The sequence below is a fragment of the Orbicella faveolata genome, unplaced genomic scaffold (assembly GCF_042242905.1).
Source record: "Orbicella faveolata isolate gen_17 unplaced genomic scaffold, um_ofav_v1 contig_15, whole genome shotgun sequence".
Taxonomy (NCBI): domain Eukaryota; kingdom Metazoa; phylum Cnidaria; class Anthozoa; order Scleractinia; family Merulinidae; genus Orbicella; species Orbicella faveolata.
Genome location: NW_028301542.1, coordinates 10,427,501 through 10,447,500, shown reverse-complemented (window position 1 = coordinate 10,447,500; position 20,000 = coordinate 10,427,501). Strand labels below are relative to the sequence as shown.

Genomic DNA, 20,000 nt, shown 5'->3' with positions numbered 1-20,000 from the left:
AGTGTGTTTAAACAATAGGTAGTCTGGTTACGCAAGTCCGTTAGCGCCGCTGTTACGTCACTCTTGATTGTTATCGCAGTGTTGCACCTTTTTGACGAGAAATATTTTCAGTTGTGAAAAGACCTTTAGAGGAAGGGGGCTTTTTTTTACATTAATGAAAGTCTTTGGTTTATTGTATGCGAAATAAAAAATATCGTGCTACATAAAATCCCTGGTTACCGATTCGAGCAGTTCTTAAAATAACATGTAGTAAATATTGATGGGCTATAAATTAGGAGACGTTGTGAAGGGAAGGGTCCCAGGGGAAGGGTGAACCCACAATGCTGATTTATTTCCTGTTTTACCTATGAGAGCGTGAGATAAGAGCGAGGGGATTCATTGATTAAACTTGCAGGAGAAGGGGTTGGCAGGAGAAAGGCAGAGTCTTACAAAGAATGATATGCATTTGACCTGGAAATTATCAGATGATATTGTTATAGTTTTGTGTTTTGATTTTCACGGTAGGGTTTTGAGTGAGAGGTTGTTAGATGTTGTTAGCTGTTTTCCTCTTTGTGTCGCACTGAAGTTGATAAGATCTTGCAAAGAAAACCAGATGCTGAAAGCACGAACCTGAGAGGCATGAATTGACCCTAATCGACCTAATAAGAATAATGCCCCGTGGTGTACTTGTTTGTTTTGCATAGGTTGGCTCTATAACATGTGCAGAGTTAAAAACCCTTTTGGGGCGTTTTCGCTGCCGTTGTGGTTTGTATAAAGTTCCTGCTGTTGTAGTCAATAGAAAGTCACAGTGTCGACGTATCAGTGTTCTGTTTGCTTCTATATTTGCGATTTTTCCACTCTGGTACAGTTAACCGGAAATTGGAAATTCACACTGGAATTTTTGGTCGAATGGAAAGCGACCAGGATTACCCGACTGGAAACCGTCGATTCAAGGAATTCCCGTCAAATCTGACAAATCTGATTGGCTGAGAATACGAAAGTATTACTCTGCGCCACTCAAAAATTCGGGTTCGGCCAGAGGTCGACATCCTTGTTGCTGACCAATAATCGCGCGGCCTCTGGGGACGAGAATGCATTTTCCGATCAAGCCGCCAAATTTTCGAAAATTTCCGATCCATTTCACTATCCTCCCGAAAATTCAGGCTGAATGGTTCACATTTCGGAATTCAACAGTTTTCGGAATTTCTGGAAACATTTTAAGGAAATCGTCTTGCCACTTGCCCCCGTTTCGAAAGTTCTGGAATTTTTTGTTGAATGGAAAGCATCCCAGATCAACCATCCAGAAGGATGGCTCTCATGTCTTTCTCTTCCTTTCCCAAATTCCCCACTCCATGAGACTAAATAACACCGGTTGAGGTTAGGATTTTTATTTATTCCCCGCTGAATGTCAAATGGACGTTCAGATTAAATCCCCTCCACCGTCACTACTTAGGATTTTGCTGCCCCCACAGTCACTACCTCCCTGTCGCGATCGTCTACGACTCTACGTGAGTGACTTGAGAAGACGTCAACATAATTTATTTAATCAAATGAAGCTTTTTGCTATCGATTATGACGTAAGGACAAATTAGTTATTGATAGGGATAACTTAGAATCGACTAAATTGTATATGAATCTAGTTCCAGTCTTTTCATCTCTCTTTATATGTATACTTTTAGATTTCTTATTTAGCTTTTTAGCTTTTTGCATATTTTATATTTTATTTTATTAATTATTCATTTATTTATTTTACGCAGGACCCATGTTGACAACGGTTTTTATAACTGAGATGGTCATCCTGCAAAAATATGTTTATTTATTATTTTTATTTATTATTATCGATTCTGTTGAAACGTCTGCGTGTCTCCTTTTGCTCTAGTTACTCTTTGTTTTCCGATTATAGTTGAGAACAATAGATCAGAATCGATCGATATGCGCGGTAAAATTTAAAGCTTTTCAAAATTGGTATGTGGGGCGGTATATAACTAAAAATGTAAAAAGATAAATAAAGGATTGTTTTGAAAAACAAATTCCTAAAAATGTTAATAGCTGAGAGATTACTGGCAATACTCTCTACTAGAGTATTCAAACATATTCAATAGCATTTTACTGCGCCTTTCAATAACATGCGGACTCTAAAATTCAAAGCTCAACCGACAAATGCGTTTTTCGCTACCGTCAATCAAATGTTCGGTGGCTCCTCCCACCTTCCGACTACTGCCGAGCGCGCGGTAATCAAATCAAATCGTTGAGCACAGTTCAGACAACATAGTCGGAAGCTGGGAGGAGCCGCTGAACATTTGATTGACGGTAGCGAAAAACGCATTTGTCGGTTGAGCTTTGGATTTTAGAGTCCGCATGTTATTGAAAGGCGCAGTAAATATCTATATGGACAGCGCCTCAAAGCAGGAGCCATAATCGGGGACGGAGACCGTAAGCGCGCGCCATTTCTAGTATTGGGGTTGTCCCCATGATATGGGACAATAATTCTATTTTTAGAACAAATTGCGCCATCGCCTGCGGCACACGCGCGTACATGCCGCGAGGATTTTTGCGGATGTCGCGCGAGGGAAGTGGCGTCCGAAATTCCGAAATTTTTCATGTTTTTGGCCCACAACTCAACGCGTTTACGTCTGTTGGAATTTTTCTCCACTATTTTCGTCGTAAACTGCTCCAGTTTGAGTGAAGTAAGACAGTGTCGAATTTAGGTATGTTCCGCTTCAAGCTTATATATATCGCTGACCAAGTTGTGTTCCGACGGATGCTTCTTTTACATTAGCTGTACATTACTCCACTTTAAATTTCACATATGTCGAAGATTAACAGCTTTTCCATTACACAGCAAAAAACTAGCTGGATATATTTAGATATAGCAGAGCTTTAGGACTTCATAGTTTCCTAGCTCCTCTTGCCACACGCTTGCGAGCAATTTGCCAGTCTATCGCGACTGAAAAGTGAAACAAAATAATTGCTAGTTTGGTCAGTTTGAGTTTCGCCTGAATTGTAAGCAACGCTTGCTGTTTCATCAAGGCCCAACAACTTTACGTTCGTAGATACTGCTCAGTTTTACTCGTGTAAAAATCCACCAAATTCTCTGTTGTCGATGAATGAGAGCGCCCGCCGATGCGTGTTTTGTACAGTCAGTAAACATGACAAATTGTACTTACGCCGCACTTTCGTGTGAAAACTTACATCGAACTCAAACAATAATGCTATAGTTTTTAAATATGTTTAAGATTGATAAATGTTTGAGAACATATTAAAAGCTTAGCTGAAAATATGTGAATAAAGCAGAAATAATCAGCAAAGTTACGTTGAGGCTTTCTTTAATCAACTTCGAATAACGATTTCGATTTTGTTGATCGAGTTATCAAAACTCCTTGTTTATTTTCATTTTCGCAGTGTAAAACTTCACTATGCTTATGTTGAAGAAACACACATGATATTAGTAGCATTTTTTGCGTTCGTGAAATTTGTTGCAGCATCTCAGCACAAAAGATAACGAAAGAAATCTCTGTCAAGATTTGTTGACAATTGAAAACACCGACTCGGACTTGAAAGTGCACGAGCTGCACTATGCAAATGAGCTAATTGTACGCGTCAGACTTTCCTTTCAAAAACTTTTGCAAACTCACCAAACAAGCAGAAACAATAAGAAACCATCAAAACAGGTTTTGGTTATGATTAACCATTGTCTGAGAAACTCACAAATTAACTCGATACCAGAGTAGAGAGTTTTCTTGTCAGAATAAACGCAAAAACATACGCGTAAGCTTACAACTAGCGCGACCAGATCTTATTATTCATTCCCAGCGCGAGATTGAAGTCCTGAAAAACCCACCTTTTCCGTTAGCTCAGAGCATAAAACTACATATAGGCGCCCTGGTTCGTATTCCCTGCCTTATTCCCTGCCATCGCTGTGAAAAATACGCAAGATAATCCCTCAAGATCTCTCAACTCTCGCCATTTGATCACTCAACGTGACAACATCCACGCGAGAGCCCCGGACATGTGCGTGGATCCGCGCGGATATATGACGTCAGGATGGCGCAATTTGTTCTAAAAATAGAAAAATTGTCCCATATCATAGGTGCGCGCGGATCCCAAGACTTACGGTCTCCGTCCCCGATTATGGCTCCTGCTCAAAGTCAATACCATGCAAGGTATGTATTCGTCTGGCCATGTCAAAATAAGTCTTTAAGTCGCGCATTTTCCCGTTAAGGTGGCGTGATAAGGCATTCCAGACAATGGAGCCCCTATGAACAATGACGTTATTATCATTTCTGACTCTGCGCTTGTTTGTGTTTTAACTCTTTCTTGGATTCTTTTTCGCGATCGCAATTGCGGTTCAAAACCCTGTTTTTGTTGGGTCGCTGTACCGCTCTCAACATGCTCATTTTGCTCATTTTGATAGATCATTTTGCTTTTGGCCAAAAATGTCCTACATTAACGTGCAGAAGTAGATTCACCTTATACCCTCCTTCCGCTCAAAGAAAAATCCAGTTGAATATGTTCAGAGGTTTGGCTCACAATCATTTAGTAATGTTCAGCTGTAATGATCTCCTTCGTTTCGGCTACTTCGTCTTGTTTCGCTCGTTTCCGCCGTTTCGTTTCGGTGGCTTTTGTGGTTCGAGTCGTCTCGTTTGCGCGCTCATCAGTCTATTCAACAATTTTGAAGTTTTAAGGTCGTGTAGAGCCAAATGTCCGTTTAGTCATCTTTACTCTTCTCGGAAAATTGATTAGTAATATAAAGGAATTATTCCGTGAGCCCGCGTTAGGTACGAGGTGATAAATAACAAATTAGCGCGTAGCGCTGAGTTTGTTCTACTCATCTCGTGTACTGTAGCAAGGACGAATGAAGCAATTCTTTTTATCGTATCTTCTGGATAATGCAGACGTTTCAGTTTGATCTAAACTATTGGTGGCATGATGGATGGCGTGAAAATTTCTCGCTTGCGTTGTTCACGCCTAGTCTGTGTAGAGAAGTTTATTTTTCTTCGAACGAGCGAGGATTTCAAATCCTCTGCGGTTAATACTTGATAGCTGAAAGATTAAAATACTCTCTACTAGAGTATTCAAAAATATTCAATAGCATTTTAAATGTCTGTACGGATGGCGCCTCAAAGTCAATACCATGCAAGATATCTACTTATAAGGTATCTACCTTAAAAAGTAAGCACCGCAGAAAATATGATCCCTTCCCCCCAGTGTCATAAATCCTTCCGATAAAACCCCAACCCGCCCACCCTGGAAAATAAGCCCCCCACCTGCACCGCAATAAAATATTGTTTGGGTTAGGAATTCAAAAACGCGGTTTCAGATTGATTAATATCAGTCGAGGTGTTGTGGATCCAATTCTTTTGGATCTACTCAGAGAGTCTGAGGGTCGCTTGGTATTATCACAGGTTTTTACACAGGATTTTACGACTATAAAGAGGTTTTCGTGCTTCATGTAAAGTGGATTCACTGTTTGTTGATATCACCAAATAACGTGTTGTTTATTTGGTCATTCATATATTTACATAGTTTGACTATAGTCCAGAATTGCTTTCTGGCGTCTCTTTTAATTATAGTACAGAGACAGTATGTTCGTCGATAGGAGCCATTCTGTCGTCGATTATCACGTGTCACGGGATCACATCGTTGTCACTACACATTTATTGTTTGTTAGCTTTCCTCTGAAGCATCGTCTTGTTCATTGTTAGTGCTTGTGACAGATTCTCTGGCCTCTTGTCTCCATTTCATTCGTCTGTTTTGAAACCACACCTTGACTTGATTGTCGGATAAACCCAGCATTGCAGCTAGCTGATGTCTATCTGCTTTTGTTAGGTATTTCTGCACCTGAAAGCGCTTCTCAAGTCCTTTCCGCTGCAAGTTAGAGAACACTGCTCGCGTCCAGGGTCTCCTGGGTTTGCGCGATCGTCCTTGTTCATGAATAGACTGGGTACATATATCTGATGAGGTTGATGGGTGTCTGTTATTACAGTTAGTGAAAGGATCTAATAAAAGAAACAACTGATTTTTAGAACTACTCACTCGTGCACTGATGTAGATAAAACGCATTTACGTCCAAGGAACTAAAGTTATACAAACTCGAAATTGGTTTGTGTGGAGAAAAGGAAATAGCAATTTTCTGTGAAGGTCGACCAGCACAGGTTGTGTGTTGAAGAAACAAAGAGGCTTATTTTTTATTGGCCCCGCACCTTCAAGCCAAAGACCGAGGAGGCATTCTTGGATTCCCCATGTATAGTACTTACACTATTTAACAATTAGACCCCTACGGGTCAATAGCCCATGAGGCGAAGCCGAATGGGCTATTGACCCGTGGCCCTTGAGGGCGAATGGGTCTAATTGTTAAATAGTGCAAGTGTTTTAGTATCACCCAACTAGTCGGACAGAAAAGGCAATAATAAAGTTTGCAAATGCAAGTTGAAGATATATTTATTTGGGAATAAAATGAAAGAAAGTGTCACACTCGATTGCGCCAATTTCGCTACTCGAGGACTATTACTAATTGCCCTCTAGTAGCGTAGCCAATTAAAATGCGGGACTTGCATTAGTCCACTAGTTAGGTGACACTAAAACAATATAGATAATTTATGCAATATGAACAGTAAATGGAGTATACAGTGTATACAGTGAGGACCATCTCTGAGCGCACTCCATTTGAGTTTATCAGCTGTCTACAGACAGATTTTTATTAAAAACTCTTATTTATTTCAGATAAGCCATTATAAGCGCTCGCAGAAAGAAGTAAATTTGTTTTCATTTCGCAGCGAAATAGATCTTGTCAGGCTCAAAATTGCGTAATCGTGAACCTCTTATAGGTTTTTCTCGCGAGAGACTCCTCAATTTCTATGAGTTTGTTAGCATCCCTGAAATTGCATAAACGATATAGTTATTCAGAAGCATGTTCAAAGATCACTGAGTTAACAGAGAATAACACAAAAACTTTACTGCGTTCCGGGTTTGACTAAGTGTCTGGAATTCTCCGAACTCCCCTCGTGTTTAGATGAGGGTTTGAGCTGTGTAAACACGGAAAAAGTGCTCCATTGGTTAATGTAACATGATGGCATGGAAAGGTCAAACGGTCTGAAGGCGTACATCACAGAACAATAGTCTCCATTTTAGAACTGACACAATTGATTATAAGTAACATAAAAGACTACTTTGTGCATGTGCTGGTTGCCAAAAAGGCGTTGTGGTCGATTTCTATACCGATAAACCTCCATTTTCTTGTCCTATGCAACACATGGCACCCATAGGATCCGTATTAACCATAGGGATACTATTTTGCATAGGATGAAAGCCTAAAGTTGGGCATCTAATCTTCAAGGTCGCCATTGCAAGTCTATATTTTTCGCTTCAGCTTCATGATATTCCGATACATGTATGCCTTAATCAACCTCGTTTACAGGGCTCCCCCCCCCCCCACCCCCGCCCCCATCTCTAAGGGAAAAATCCTACGAACGAGGTTGTGCCTTATTAACGAACCTAGCTGAGGCAATCATAACAATGGGTTTTCTGAACGCGCGTAGAAAAATGTTATTAGCAGATAACAATTGTCTTAAGTTTGTATTATCCCTTACAGTTTCATCGTATATTTTCCATTCTAGTCAGTCCTCAGTTTCCATTATCCCTTTATTCGTCCTGTTGTATGGTTTGATCTAAGTGAGTATAAGACCCCAGAGACTTGTACTGCTTTAATACCGATCGTGTTTAAATAAAGGACCGTACTATTTATTGCCCAGGTATTCACTGGCACAGGTATTCAGGCATTCGATAAATTTCGGTAAAATAATCCCATGGTCAGTCTTTGAACCCGCCTTGATAACAAAAACCACAACAAAAATTACACTTGATCGCGGTTGCTGGAAGACAGAACTTGGCGTTTACCAGCCAGTAAAGATACACGGTCTTGGTATGCACTCCATTATTGCCTCAAGAGTGATAAATCGAATGTTAAATCATTTTTACCTGAGGAGGTGCTGTAGAAAGAAGAGTTGGTATGGTAGCTGTATCCATGGGCTGGTGTAAGACATGTGTATGGAGGACTCCAATAGCATGAGTGTCGAGACACGTGACAATGCGATCCTGTGGTGACAAAACAGTCAGCGGTTTTATTATATTAGTGACCTTAGCATGGGTGTACAGTTGGATGCAGTTATATGAAAAACTTGTAAGACACGGAAACCCTATCAATAGCGTTTTTTTTTTAAATCCGTATGATAGTTAAAAAATAAAATGGCGGCCGTTCCGTTTCTTTGTACTACTAACGATATCTGTTTTAAAAGATAAAAAAATATATACTATCTTCATGAAATGGGCCTGAAGTGTATAGTAGCATATTCTTTTTATAACAAAAAAAAGCCGAAAACCTGCCAGTTCACTTCTCAATTAAAACGGACGCTTATTGCTGTTTTCTCATTACCTAGTTAAATAATAAGTCCAGGAAATTCTGCCGGGGGACAGGTTATTTATTCACGAGATTTTGCAAGCGATATCCAAAAAGCATATTCCTCAGTCAAAAGAATGAGAATTGCTAGTTTTTTGAACAGTTCGCGGAGCGGTCAGTTCAAACCCAAACATAAAACCGCTACTTAATAAACAGATCAATCCAAAAAGTGCTATTTTATACCACTCATACATATCCCCATTTGTTTCCCAAGGGGTATCCAACTTTTGCATGTAAAGTGAATGGAGATATTATATTCATTCCCTTTCCTGGAAATGCGAGGAAGAAAAATAATGATCTATCAATCCCGCCAAAATAGAAAACTGAAGTAACCTATGCCTGTAACCCTGTTCAATGGCCACCTAAAACTAAACAAATGAAACCAAACGCCACACTTTGATGCAGAATTCATCCATTTACTGGAAAACTGGCAGAGTAACTGATGAAATGTCAGATTATTTCTTGTTGCCGATGTGTTATTTCATTGCGTACGGCTGTATTGTTCTCACCTCCTCTAGAACTAAACACTGTGCTTGTCTCTCTCATCAGCCACCCAATAAAATCCTTTCCGTGCGAATCAATGAGTTGATAGACACTCAGTCAATGCCACGTGATGCTGTTTCTACACAGCTGAAGTGTGGTTGGCACTGAGTAGTCCACGCTATGACGTGAACACCACTGCCATGTTCCCTATAAAAGCTATGTTTGTTAACACTGGGTAAAGGTCTTATCACTCTTTTCTCTCTAGATGCAATATTTGTTTTTCGTAGAGCAGAAGACAGGTTTTATCCATTTATGCTTTTAGCTTGTGAAAACAAAGTATTAACAATAGGCGAGAACAAAACTACCCGGCTGAAAGGCGAACAAACTGTTAAAACAACGTTCAAATGAGGACGACATTTTGAGAGAAGATTTATTTATGGCAAATTCAACTAACGCTCTTTCAAAGAATAAATGGCGCCCAATAATAATTATGAAAGCTATATTCCATTTACAAACATGTTGTTGTTAATGCTAAATTTTTAAGAACCCTTACCAATTAACAGCTCAAGTAGAAAATAGAGTAATAATTTTACCTCAAAAGTAATCGAAGCCCCATTAATCTTATTGAAAACCGTTTAAACTGGTAAACTTAAAATTCATAAATCGAGGGTGTGAGAGGAAAGATTGACACAGTCGTACATCAAAGTCATACCGACGACACTAAAGAAAAGTGATATGATGAAATTAAATGTGTCATCGAAGCATTTAGATGTGTATACAGCTTTCTGATAAGGATGAATTTAACTAGTCCACATTGGATCATATTACTAATTTCTGTATTAAATTCATCTCCATCTACGTTTTTCTTAAAGCCACGAGGTTTGCGCGCTGTATTAAAATTAACAAAAACTCAGGTTTCCTCTGATGGTTTTTACCTCAATTTTTTTTTTCAGTGGATTAGCCGTTTTCCTTTATTCTGAAAATGCTAACTGTATCTTTTCAAACGACAACTACCTGTGCATCGATTTCGCGGTAACTTCATGCACGTTCAACTGGGTAGATAGAATAACTGAGTCTGTATTGTTGACTACATAACCACGTGCACGGACGTTTTTGCTTTTTAGGTTTTCTTGCCTTCATCTAGTGGTACATCAGTCGATAGTCGTAAGGGATTTTTTCCGTTAGGTTTCTCTAAAACTTCACAGCGATGCCAAGTTTCGAACTGAGCGATTCCGTTTAATTATCTAACATCAGTGAGATTGGACTGCATGTAATTGCTGCGCTAAAACTAAACTGAACCAGCTGAAGGTTGTTGTGGCCTTTCCACGACATGTTGTTTTAACTGGGCACCTTTAATTCAGAACTCATACCATTTCGAATGCCTTTTTTCTTGTCATTAAACAGATTAGGTACCCTGTTTATTCCTAAAAGGAATCGTAATGTATAAAATATAAAATCAGTGAACATGGCCTTTCAGGTTGAACCAGCTCGAACCATGTGCCCATACACGGACTCATCAGTGTTCTCTCGCGGACATGAAGTGAATCTCAACCAACAGCCGTAAATCCGTAAAATTAGCGATATTCCAAGTTAACAACTTTCTCCGTTATGTGTTCTTGCCAGTCAGGGAAACATCACCACTCCACAGCTAGAAAGGCGCCTCTATCTCTTAATCTGACCACAGAGAGCAAACACACAAAGACGGTTTGTGAATCTCATGATATATAAAGAATTTAAGTAACCTCACCGTTATCATTCTTTTAATGGCCATACCCCGACAGGCCTCTTGCATATGGTTCGTGGTCTATACACTATCGTTATGATATTATCGAAGTAACCCATTTATATCGCTATATTGGCCGGATAACTTCCCTTTTAAAGAAAGTTCAAACAAAGAAAGGCAAATTATCATAAATGATAACTTTTGTGTTAACAAAGATGCAAGTTCTGACACGGTTGTCTTACCCTTTCGACTGACACAAATAACTTCAAATATTTTTTCGCTCTAGCAAACGGGAAAAAAAATTGAACTTATTAAGTCATAAACATAATGTAAATCTGGATAGCAGTTTTCGAACACAGAACCGTTTTCCTGTTGAACTGCATAAAATAAGAAATGAATGAAAGGGAACAAGGTAGATAAGTAGAGACAGAAAGTAACGAAGCTCTCTCGGGTGTATCTCCGCTAGCGAAGGCAACGTCCTTGGTCTCATGCTCGAGCTTAACAATAACTTGAAACACTTGCTGCACAATACTAGTTAAGGTGCCTACGATCCGTCGACTTTCTTGAAAAAAACTTTTCAAATAGTAAGCAAAGTTTATCCGCGGAACGTTTTATACTCACAGACATGTTAAGATGTCAATTCTACGACAAACCACGCTATACACTAGATATCTGTACAGGAAACAGGGTTATAGAATGTGATGTCTTTACGCCAAGCAGTCCCATACAACACGAAATCTGTACAGTATGGGCAGTCGGCTATACATTACAATTGATAGGTCCACCAAAAACCGAGTAATTTATAATACGCCAATATATATCTCCACAGCGAGCGAAGCTGTTCAGTAGTATACGCAATACAAAGTGCTATCTCTACAGTAGTGTGGCAGCACGACATACATACATATCTCTATCTCTTCAAAACGATATCTATACAACAAGCAGCTGTGTTATAGGAGACAATATCTGTATCCATGTAGTGCTATACGACTATGGCGTTTATCGGTTAGGCTGGCCATCTAGCAGAAACGTGCTTGTGTGGTTGCAAAATTAATGGGGGAGATTTAACACCGAGAAAATATATGATAAACAAATAGAAAAAAGACACCAGGGTTGATGTTAGACGTGGTAAACTTTAAACAAACACCATGTTTTCAAATCCCCACTACATTAAAAACAGCGATTTAATTTTATCAAGTATCCTTCATTTTTATGAAATCATACCATTACCAGAAATGACCCGCTTTTACTTAGTCAGATCAGAATCATCGCCAAACGTTTCGAATATAACAGGATAGTTTGAAGCGTGTTCAGTGTACTCTGTGCATTTCTGAACCCGATTACAACGGGTAGTGAATTTATTGTAGCACGTACGTAATAGTAGTAATAAGGAATATAAACCATAAACACTGTACCGTAACATGCGAGGCAGCCTGCATTCAAAGGCTGGTTACATATAAGTGTGTTATCCGAGACTTCAGTGGAGAGATGTCTCGAGCTTGACTGTAGAGCAGACTGCGAACTGGTACATTGAGTAACAGTGGGAAGAGCCTGAGGTGCTAGAATATCGTCAATAAGAAACGAAGCTACCCTGGGTCGATCGTCTTGTCTTTGTTCTTGATTCATTGAATTAGTTCAGGCTTGCTTTGGACCGCCACGGGAGGAAAATCGAAGAACGTTTGAGAGCGCGCTTAGTCGGAAGGGTCTGAATTGTGTGAGACCCCCTGTTTCCCTGACTCGATATATTGACATGTCTTTGTTGACCGTCACGTTTTTATCCATTAGCGTTGATTTGTTGATTTTTATTATCTTTGCTTTTGCTTATCAGATGCCAGATTATGATATGTCTTTCTTGGTTGAAATAGCTGCCGCTTGGTTGTACGATTTTATCTTCAATGAGGTCGATACATTATTTGCAAAAAAAGAACCCTGAAAAGAGAGTGTTTTTGGCATTGATATGTTAACATCACTTCAAATAATAAAAAGAAACGTTTATGGATACTTTGTAGCTAACATCACGAAAGCTGATAAACTTTATTTTATTGGATAGTGGAAAGAGACAACTGTCACATCTCTATGGATCAGTCAAATCCATGATACAAACTGAGCCCATCAACCTATCCAATCATGCCACGGGCCCCAAAGTCTCTGCACTGACGCTTTTCGCAACATATCACCTACTTCTAACGCCGATCTGTTTGGCAAGTAATCGCATTAAGTCAATTATGAGTTATTTTAGGCGCTACATAGCTGGCCTTGTCTGATCAAGACTTCAGACATCTTTTTCAACTAAACCGTCCAATTCTTGGCACTTTTTAACTATAATGAGATTAGGCATTAATTTCGCATTTTCCATTAACAAGCGGAAACCTTTGAAGCAGTTATATGTTTTCCTTCTAATTCATATTTTTCTTTCCCCAAACTTACGGTGACAGAAGCATTTAGGCAACACAAAGACAAGTGACATTTTTTGCATCAGAATACGCAGGAGTGTAAACACATTAGTGTAGATAAAAGATCCACCTTGACTGTAGGACGTTTGTTTATAGATTGGGCAAACACTTTTGATTAGATATTCCGGTATTTCAACTTGGTGATCCCGAAAAAATACATGTTTTTCGTTGGCAATATACTTTTAAACTGGGAATTTCTTCAGTGTGGTAGATACAAACATTTTGTTACCTTGTGATCTTGTCAAGATTTAGCAACTAACGTGTTTGGTTGAAGACAAGTATTTAAAAAATGTACAGTGTGTGTAAAACAACTGCCAGTTGAAGAACAGTAGCCGACAAGATTACAATATGAGTATTGTTAAAAGTTTCAACAAATCTGTTAATGCATTAGGGAAATCAAGCATCCGATTGGTATTGTGCCAAGATAATGCAGGCAAACAAACCGAACAGTACGTCAACCATAGTGGAATCCTCGTGTTATCTACCTTGAGCAAACGATGCATGTGTTATAACGAAGTTAATTATTTTCCGCTTTCCTAAGTAACTCAGTGAAAAGGAAAGTGGATACAAAATCACTTTCACAGAGCATGCGCCCCATTCAGGCCGTGTCAGTGCCCAGAGTCCTCCGTAGTATTGTTCACCAACAAGATATTGGTATTAAACAATAAGATCGAAGGTGCTTTGGCAGGTTAATTAAATAAGAAAACGATGTTTCATAACAACAAGTTGCATTACATGTCCAGTTTTCTGTAAAGTCCCTGAAGATGCCACCTAAAAGATTCTTTAATTACATCAGTTGATAGTCTTGACATTGTACTGACGCACCCACAAGCAATGGAAACACCCACACGCAACAGGTGCACGCACAGGCAATAAGGACACTGCCTGTGAAATTACGATGATTACGGAATTAAGAATTAAGAATCACAAATTACGAAATTACGAATATTGAAAATAGGGACCTTTCTTTAAGAGTGTGAGAAGAGAAAATCGGTATGGTATGTTTGACATATTTGTTTTATTTCGTTTTGCATTTCTAAGTTAGAGGTTACTGTTCCAGTTCCTTAACCGTAACAAACACCTGTTATTTTGTGTAGGATCATAACTGTAATAAGCGTTGAACTGTAATTACTACCTGCAATAGCCTTTTGTTAAACTGTTATCTACCTGTATTGTTTTGAAAGTTATTAATCTTGTAAAAGCTGAATTCCGTTAGCCAATCGAGCCCTCTGAAATGTATGAGATAATGTTTAGTTTAGACTTTTTAATAGCTTTACGTAGTCCTTTAGAATTGTGCTTTCGGCTTAAATTGTTGTACCTTGTAAAGTATTCTTTGGTTACATTCTGGCTGCATTCCGGTTACATTCTGGTTGTATTCCGGTTATGTTCCGGTTGCATATTGGTTGTGTTCTTGGATTAAAACGATATCGTTGGACCTACGTTCTGAGTGCTGTTGACGTCTCTGAAGATAATTCCCTGTAACAGATCCGGTACTGATGCCCGCAGCAAGAGAGTTTCCCCAGGTTTTTACAGAAGTGCTTTCCCAGGCCAAAAACCTATTATCACAAGAGTGCGTAAACGGTCGATGAAAAACAAAACTCCAGAGTAACAGTGCTGTTTCTTCTTTATTTTAAACATGCCTTCATGGTTCCTTTGCTAGTTATGTAAATATTAGCAATTTAGTTTTATTCGAGACAGCCAAAGCACAGGGGTTTTCAGTAAAATGAAAATATCTTGCTTCGTTATATGTAAATGTTTCCACTCAAGATATTGTCACCCTCGTCATCAACAGAGTGAGATTGTTGTGTGGTAATAGTGACAGCCATGTCTTGTTTGGTGTTCCGTACGTTGTTTTTGTTAAACCGATACCCTTGAGACGAGGACTGTAGTTGTGGCAATTGAATAATGTGCTTTCCTACATTCAACATGCTAAAGTCGGCTTGGTTCAAATCTGCCAAATTACTCACAAGTTCTTTTGTAGATTGTGTATTTATAAACATCCAATCGTCATGTAGATCTTCGTTTGATGGAATCTGTCGATCGAATACCGCTGAATTTTTTCGACTCTGAGTTCCATTACGGGCAGAGTCAAATTTTAAGTTCTTCGCTCTTAAGTTGTCATCTGAAAAGCTTTCTTTTTCCCGGGCCTCGTCAAGTGGTAACTCGTACTCATTTTCGGCATTATTCATGTTGTAGCGTCGTCTTTGAGACAAGCCTATTGAAAAACAACTTGTCAATTTGGCCGCCATGTTAGCAAACTCCGATGAGATTCAAACAAGACAGTAGGTTAGATCAATGTTTTTATTCCTTCGTTTTGCATATATTGAGTAAATTATAACTCGCTATTATGATCAAACATGCCAGGTGTTATCTCCTAACAACTAACAGAACAATACAAACGTGAAAAAGAAAAACAAAACAAGTGTAAAAAAGGAAAAAGGAAACGAAACACTTAAATCTCGTATCAAATTTACTACTAATCTGTTCTGAACTTCTGTCGGTCTCGTATTGCGAAGTTAACATTTCCAACTCTTAACTGTAATCAGTGGGAGAAACGATAAACATGACAGTTTAATAAACTCATCGTTCATTCGTGGGTAGCTATTCACAAGGTGTATGTGGAATGGCAGGTGTTTGAAGTGATCTCAGATCTCACATCCTATGCGACGACTTACGCGCCGAGGGGTAGGTTATGACCTTTGTGAACTTAACAAGATCTTATAACAGCGTTTACCTGACTTGGTTCAGCGTATCCGCAAACAAGGTTCAAAACGGGGGTTGAAAATAAACGCAACTGCTTTTTTGGCTCAAAAAAGGTAGCGTGATTCATGACGTACGTGAATTTTCGCTTTGCTTTTTTAAAAAGGTCACTCCAAAAAACGTATATTTATTTCTAAAGTGCAGGTTTTCCTTATGAAATTCGTCTCCAAAGAAACCCAAAATTTGACATCGTTGCCGCCATTTTGAACAGTACTCAGCAGCCAGGTAGTGTTTTCGTGACGTCATTCCGTCCAAGAGATTTTGCCCAAACGGCTTCCGACAAGCCTTGTAACTACCACTCTGGGTTACAGTAGCTGCTCTTGAGCAGTATTACTTTGTGTAAAATTATTTTGATCCAAGATGGTGAAGTTGATAATCGCTTGGAAAAAAAATACATTTTGCTGACCTTGTGAAGGATGCAAAGTCAGTTGCAGGTTTTTTACCTTCCTTTCAATAGGTCCAATAGCCCTTTTGCATGAGGACATCGGACAAGCAAATTTTACCACCAAGCCTAGCTTTTAAAATGCAAATTGCAAATTTTATCGGGGACGAATTCACAAAGTAGCAAAGATGAAAAGAATACCCTCGTGAAAACAATACGAAGGTACCCGAGCTGGAAGCATGTCAGCCGCCCCAATTCCTACGCAGAATAATAGAAGAGGTTAAGCGCTCTCTTTCAGTTAAATTCCAAGCCAAACTCATCCCCATAGCGTACGCTAGAAAGCTCTGAATCGAAGCCAGCTAGCCACCCGGACTTAAAATTATACTGCCAAGACCCGTCATGGACACATTCCAAGCTGGGCGAACAAATTGACCCTGACCAGGGGAAGGGAGCGCAACAGTTTTCAACGCAATTTTCTATCAGATTTGGTCTTATAACTGTCCACTTTTCGGTAGCTAAGAAGTTATAACATTATTTGAAATAGGTATTCTGTGTGAGGATGCCGGCAGATCGTGTTAAAACAGTGAAGCAAAGTACACTGCGCGTTGAGAACTGTGTGCTCCCTTCCCCTGATCAGGGTCAATTTGTTCGCGCGGCATTCCACTCGGACTTCGAATGTGTTCATGGCTGGACCTAGTGGCATAATTATTAATTTCGGATGGCTAGCTGGCTTCGATTCAGCACGCTTTCAATGTCTTTTTTTTTTCGCTTCGAGTCAGGGGCAGTCCAGAATCGAGTGTTTAGCCTTGACGACCTTGATTTCTTCTTTGGAGTGGAAAACCAAAAAATCCATTACTCGCTTAAAAGGCTTCGAATTGAGCTGAGAAGCGAGATAACAATAGAAAAGGCATTAAGGTAAGTCAATTTTATTGCCAAAATATCACAATTTCACCTATAATGTAGGTAACCGTTTTTATCCCAAACCAAATAATAATCCCAACAACAATTTATTGGTATTCACACATAGATGGTGTTACCTAAATACAGAATCGCTAAATAAAAAGATTCAAAAACGAAACAAATTACAACAGTAACAAGAAAGAAAAATAAACATAGTTACAAGATTCTTCATTTTAAGTTCAAGGGTTACAAAGTTCTCTTATTTGTAGTGCTTCATATGTTAAGTAACCTAATTTTTTACAAATAAAAGTGTCAGCATTGTTAAATAGAAATATTGTTTTCTCTGTGTTATTTTAAAAGGAATCGAATTTTGGATATTTCTTGGTGATGTCATTTGTGACTTGTTGTCCAATATTATTGTAAATCCAAATCATTGTAACGTAACATCTCTATATGCTGCAAGGCGAGAGTCACGTTTCGCGTATTCAAACTCGGTCGTTATGTAATATTATTTTATTATATGGCTTTGGCTTGTGGCCGATATAACGCGCGCTCTGATTGGCTAAGAGCGAGATCTGAGCGGTCATTATGCAGCCATAATGCCCACGGGCCGATTACGGATTATGCAAATTAGGAAGAGCCCGGTTCTGAAAATTCAAGCGCATTTAAGCGATGAAAGCCGATTAAAATCAGTACGAGAATGTAAGTAGCTAAAAGTTTAGAAACATTTCTTTAATAAAATTTATAGAGATGACTTACTAGCCGGTAACCTTGGCGGGCAATAGTGAAAAGCAATCAAAGTTTGCCGAGTCTTAAGTAAAGCTAAAATCGCTAAGTGAAAAACACCATCGGCAGATCTGTCATGCATCCTGAGCAGAACACCACGAAGAAACTTGTAAGTTATCATCTTAGACACAGCAATTATCGAAGTATTGAACTCCGTCAAAGTTCTCATCAAATAGATTCCCTCGCTTTGACACAAGCAAGTGTAAATCAGCTTCCAGGATCATCAGATGTAAACAATCGGGCGGTTTCTGTCGGTAGCAGTGTTTCTGATAACTGCAGACGTTCACAAGGCTTGAAAAGTTCATCCATAAATCCCAGAATGAAGAAGGCGAAGATATGTTGTCGAAAGCGAATGCGAAGATCGAGTTAAGCTTATTTTGAGCAGTGCATTCTGAAGCATTAGTATTTTCTTTCCCCGAAAGACGGTTGGTTTGGACAATTTTGAAGCACTTGCTGTCTTTTCTATATGCGTTGACGTTTCGCCACAAGAGTCGGAAAAACTCCCCCATCAACTTGTGGTACCACGATACTAAAATACGTTTTTGAGGCTGTGACAGTCACTTCTCCCGTAAAGAAATGAGTGTTTTTAACGGAATACGTAATACAGTGGTGAAGTTCACTGACTGTGTAGTTTTGCCCTAGGTTAGAGACGATGAATGAATCGGTAAACGCGCGCATCGCCGGATGTAAATTGACGACTTCCGCTCGAATGATTTTTGAGTTATTTTTTTGTAAAAAAAATACCTCTTAGTTGGCGCGTCGGGTATGTTATGGACGGGTCAATGGGTGAGTGAGTGAGTGAGTGAGTGAGTGAGAGATGTATGTATGTCACACCAATCAGATTGGATCTACTATGAACAGCCAATCAAATTTCTTGTTGTAAAGGTAAATGGTTCGTGAGAAACACAAGGTATGTATAAACACAAGGACTTTGGTAATTGAAAAATAAAGAGTGACGTGCATGTTGCCGGTTTGTGATGTTTAGTCGGGTTTGGAGGGGAGTGTGACAGTTACATACGTACATTGGGTTGTTTTAGAGTGCATAATTTTCAGTGTAATGGTGGCTAGTTATGAACGAGATGAGTCTTGAGTTTTGAAGCAGTTCATGAGTAGTAGGCAAATGGCACGAGTTATTTTTATTTTTAATTACAAAGGGTAACTTGATACTTTTGTTTTCACGAATCGTCGGTTCTAGTTCTTGGGACATGTTTTAGAGGAGACGAGACTATTTAGATTTGAAGCAGTTCTAACGTTTACAATAGTAAGTGCAGGTAACGATTGTTTTGTTCTTATTGCATGCAAATATAACGAGATATTTTTATTTTTTAGTTACAATGGGTAATTTGACACTCTTGTTTTTCACAAGGTAGTAAATTCAATTAGAGCTGACGAATCGTCGCGACTTGTTCCCACGAGATGTTTGCTATTTTTAGTTACAAATGGTAACTCGACACTTTCGTTTTTCATATGGGAGTAAATTCAATTAGAGCTTACAAGTTATCGGCTATTGTTCCCAGGATATTAAACAAAAAAGAAGCTTTCCTTTCTAGAGTGTTTTTACGTCTCTGCAGTAGCAGTTTAATATTTTTATTTGATGGGCATTTTATGACATTCTTTCCAGTCCGCTATTTTTAAAGGTAAAAAGTATGAAAACTGTTCAAATGTTCTTTGAAGACTGTGTGGCACCAAGTTAAAGTGCAATTTAATTAAATCAGACTTTCAACGTGTCAGAGAGGTTTTTTCTCTTTCTTTAAATTTTCGGTGAAGTAGTGTTGTTGCGTTGTGTTGTGTAAAAAGGGTAAACTTACTACTCGTATAAAATGCGAAAAGTTCTCTTAACTTCAGTATTTTTGAGCAAAAATTCCTCTTGGGGGCTGGAAGGCTTCCCGAGGGGGTACTCCCAGAAAAATTGGTTGGGGGTGTGCGGCCCGCTTCCCAAAACCCTTACCCTGTTTATGACCAAAATCTGCGATATTCCTTACCCTATTTATGACCTGACCAAAAATTCGAAACCCTATTTATATTTTTATAATTAGCTCCCTAGTTCAAACCAATGTTAAATTACCGCAAACATATAAA

At 39.0% G+C, this 20,000-nt stretch overlaps 1 protein-coding gene and 2 long non-coding RNA genes across 3 annotated transcripts in view; 1 reads left to right on the top strand and 2 right to left on the bottom strand.

Moving 5' to 3' along the window:
* Positions 1-5,448: 5,448 nt before the first annotated feature.
* LOC110051339 (uncharacterized) lies at positions 5,449-12,387 on the bottom strand. The gene is made up of 3 exons (XM_020757373.2): positions 12,056-12,387; positions 7,957-8,073; positions 5,449-5,978 (listed from the first exon to the last, which is right to left on the bottom strand). Exons 1-3 carry the CDS (start codon positions 12,264-12,266, stop codon positions 5,647-5,649), a joined length of 660 nt encoding a protein of 219 aa, XP_020613032.1. The 5' UTR covers positions 12,267-12,387; the 3' UTR covers positions 5,449-5,646.
* On the bottom strand, positions 8,830-12,047 carry LOC149113490 (uncharacterized). The gene is made up of 2 exons (XR_016206820.1): positions 10,691-12,047; positions 8,830-10,591 (listed from the first exon to the last, which is right to left on the bottom strand). It is a non-coding gene; the product is annotated as an uncharacterized LOC149113490 (long non-coding RNA).
* A 5,539-nt stretch (positions 12,388-17,926) lies between the features above and the next one.
* The window catches only part of LOC149113489 (uncharacterized), a 67,665-nt gene continuing 65,591 nt past the window's right edge, over positions 17,927-20,000 (top strand). Inside the window, exon 1 of the long non-coding RNA XR_016206824.1 lies at positions 17,927-19,647. This is a non-coding gene — a long non-coding RNA (uncharacterized LOC149113489). The remainder of the gene's footprint in view (positions 19,648-20,000) is intronic.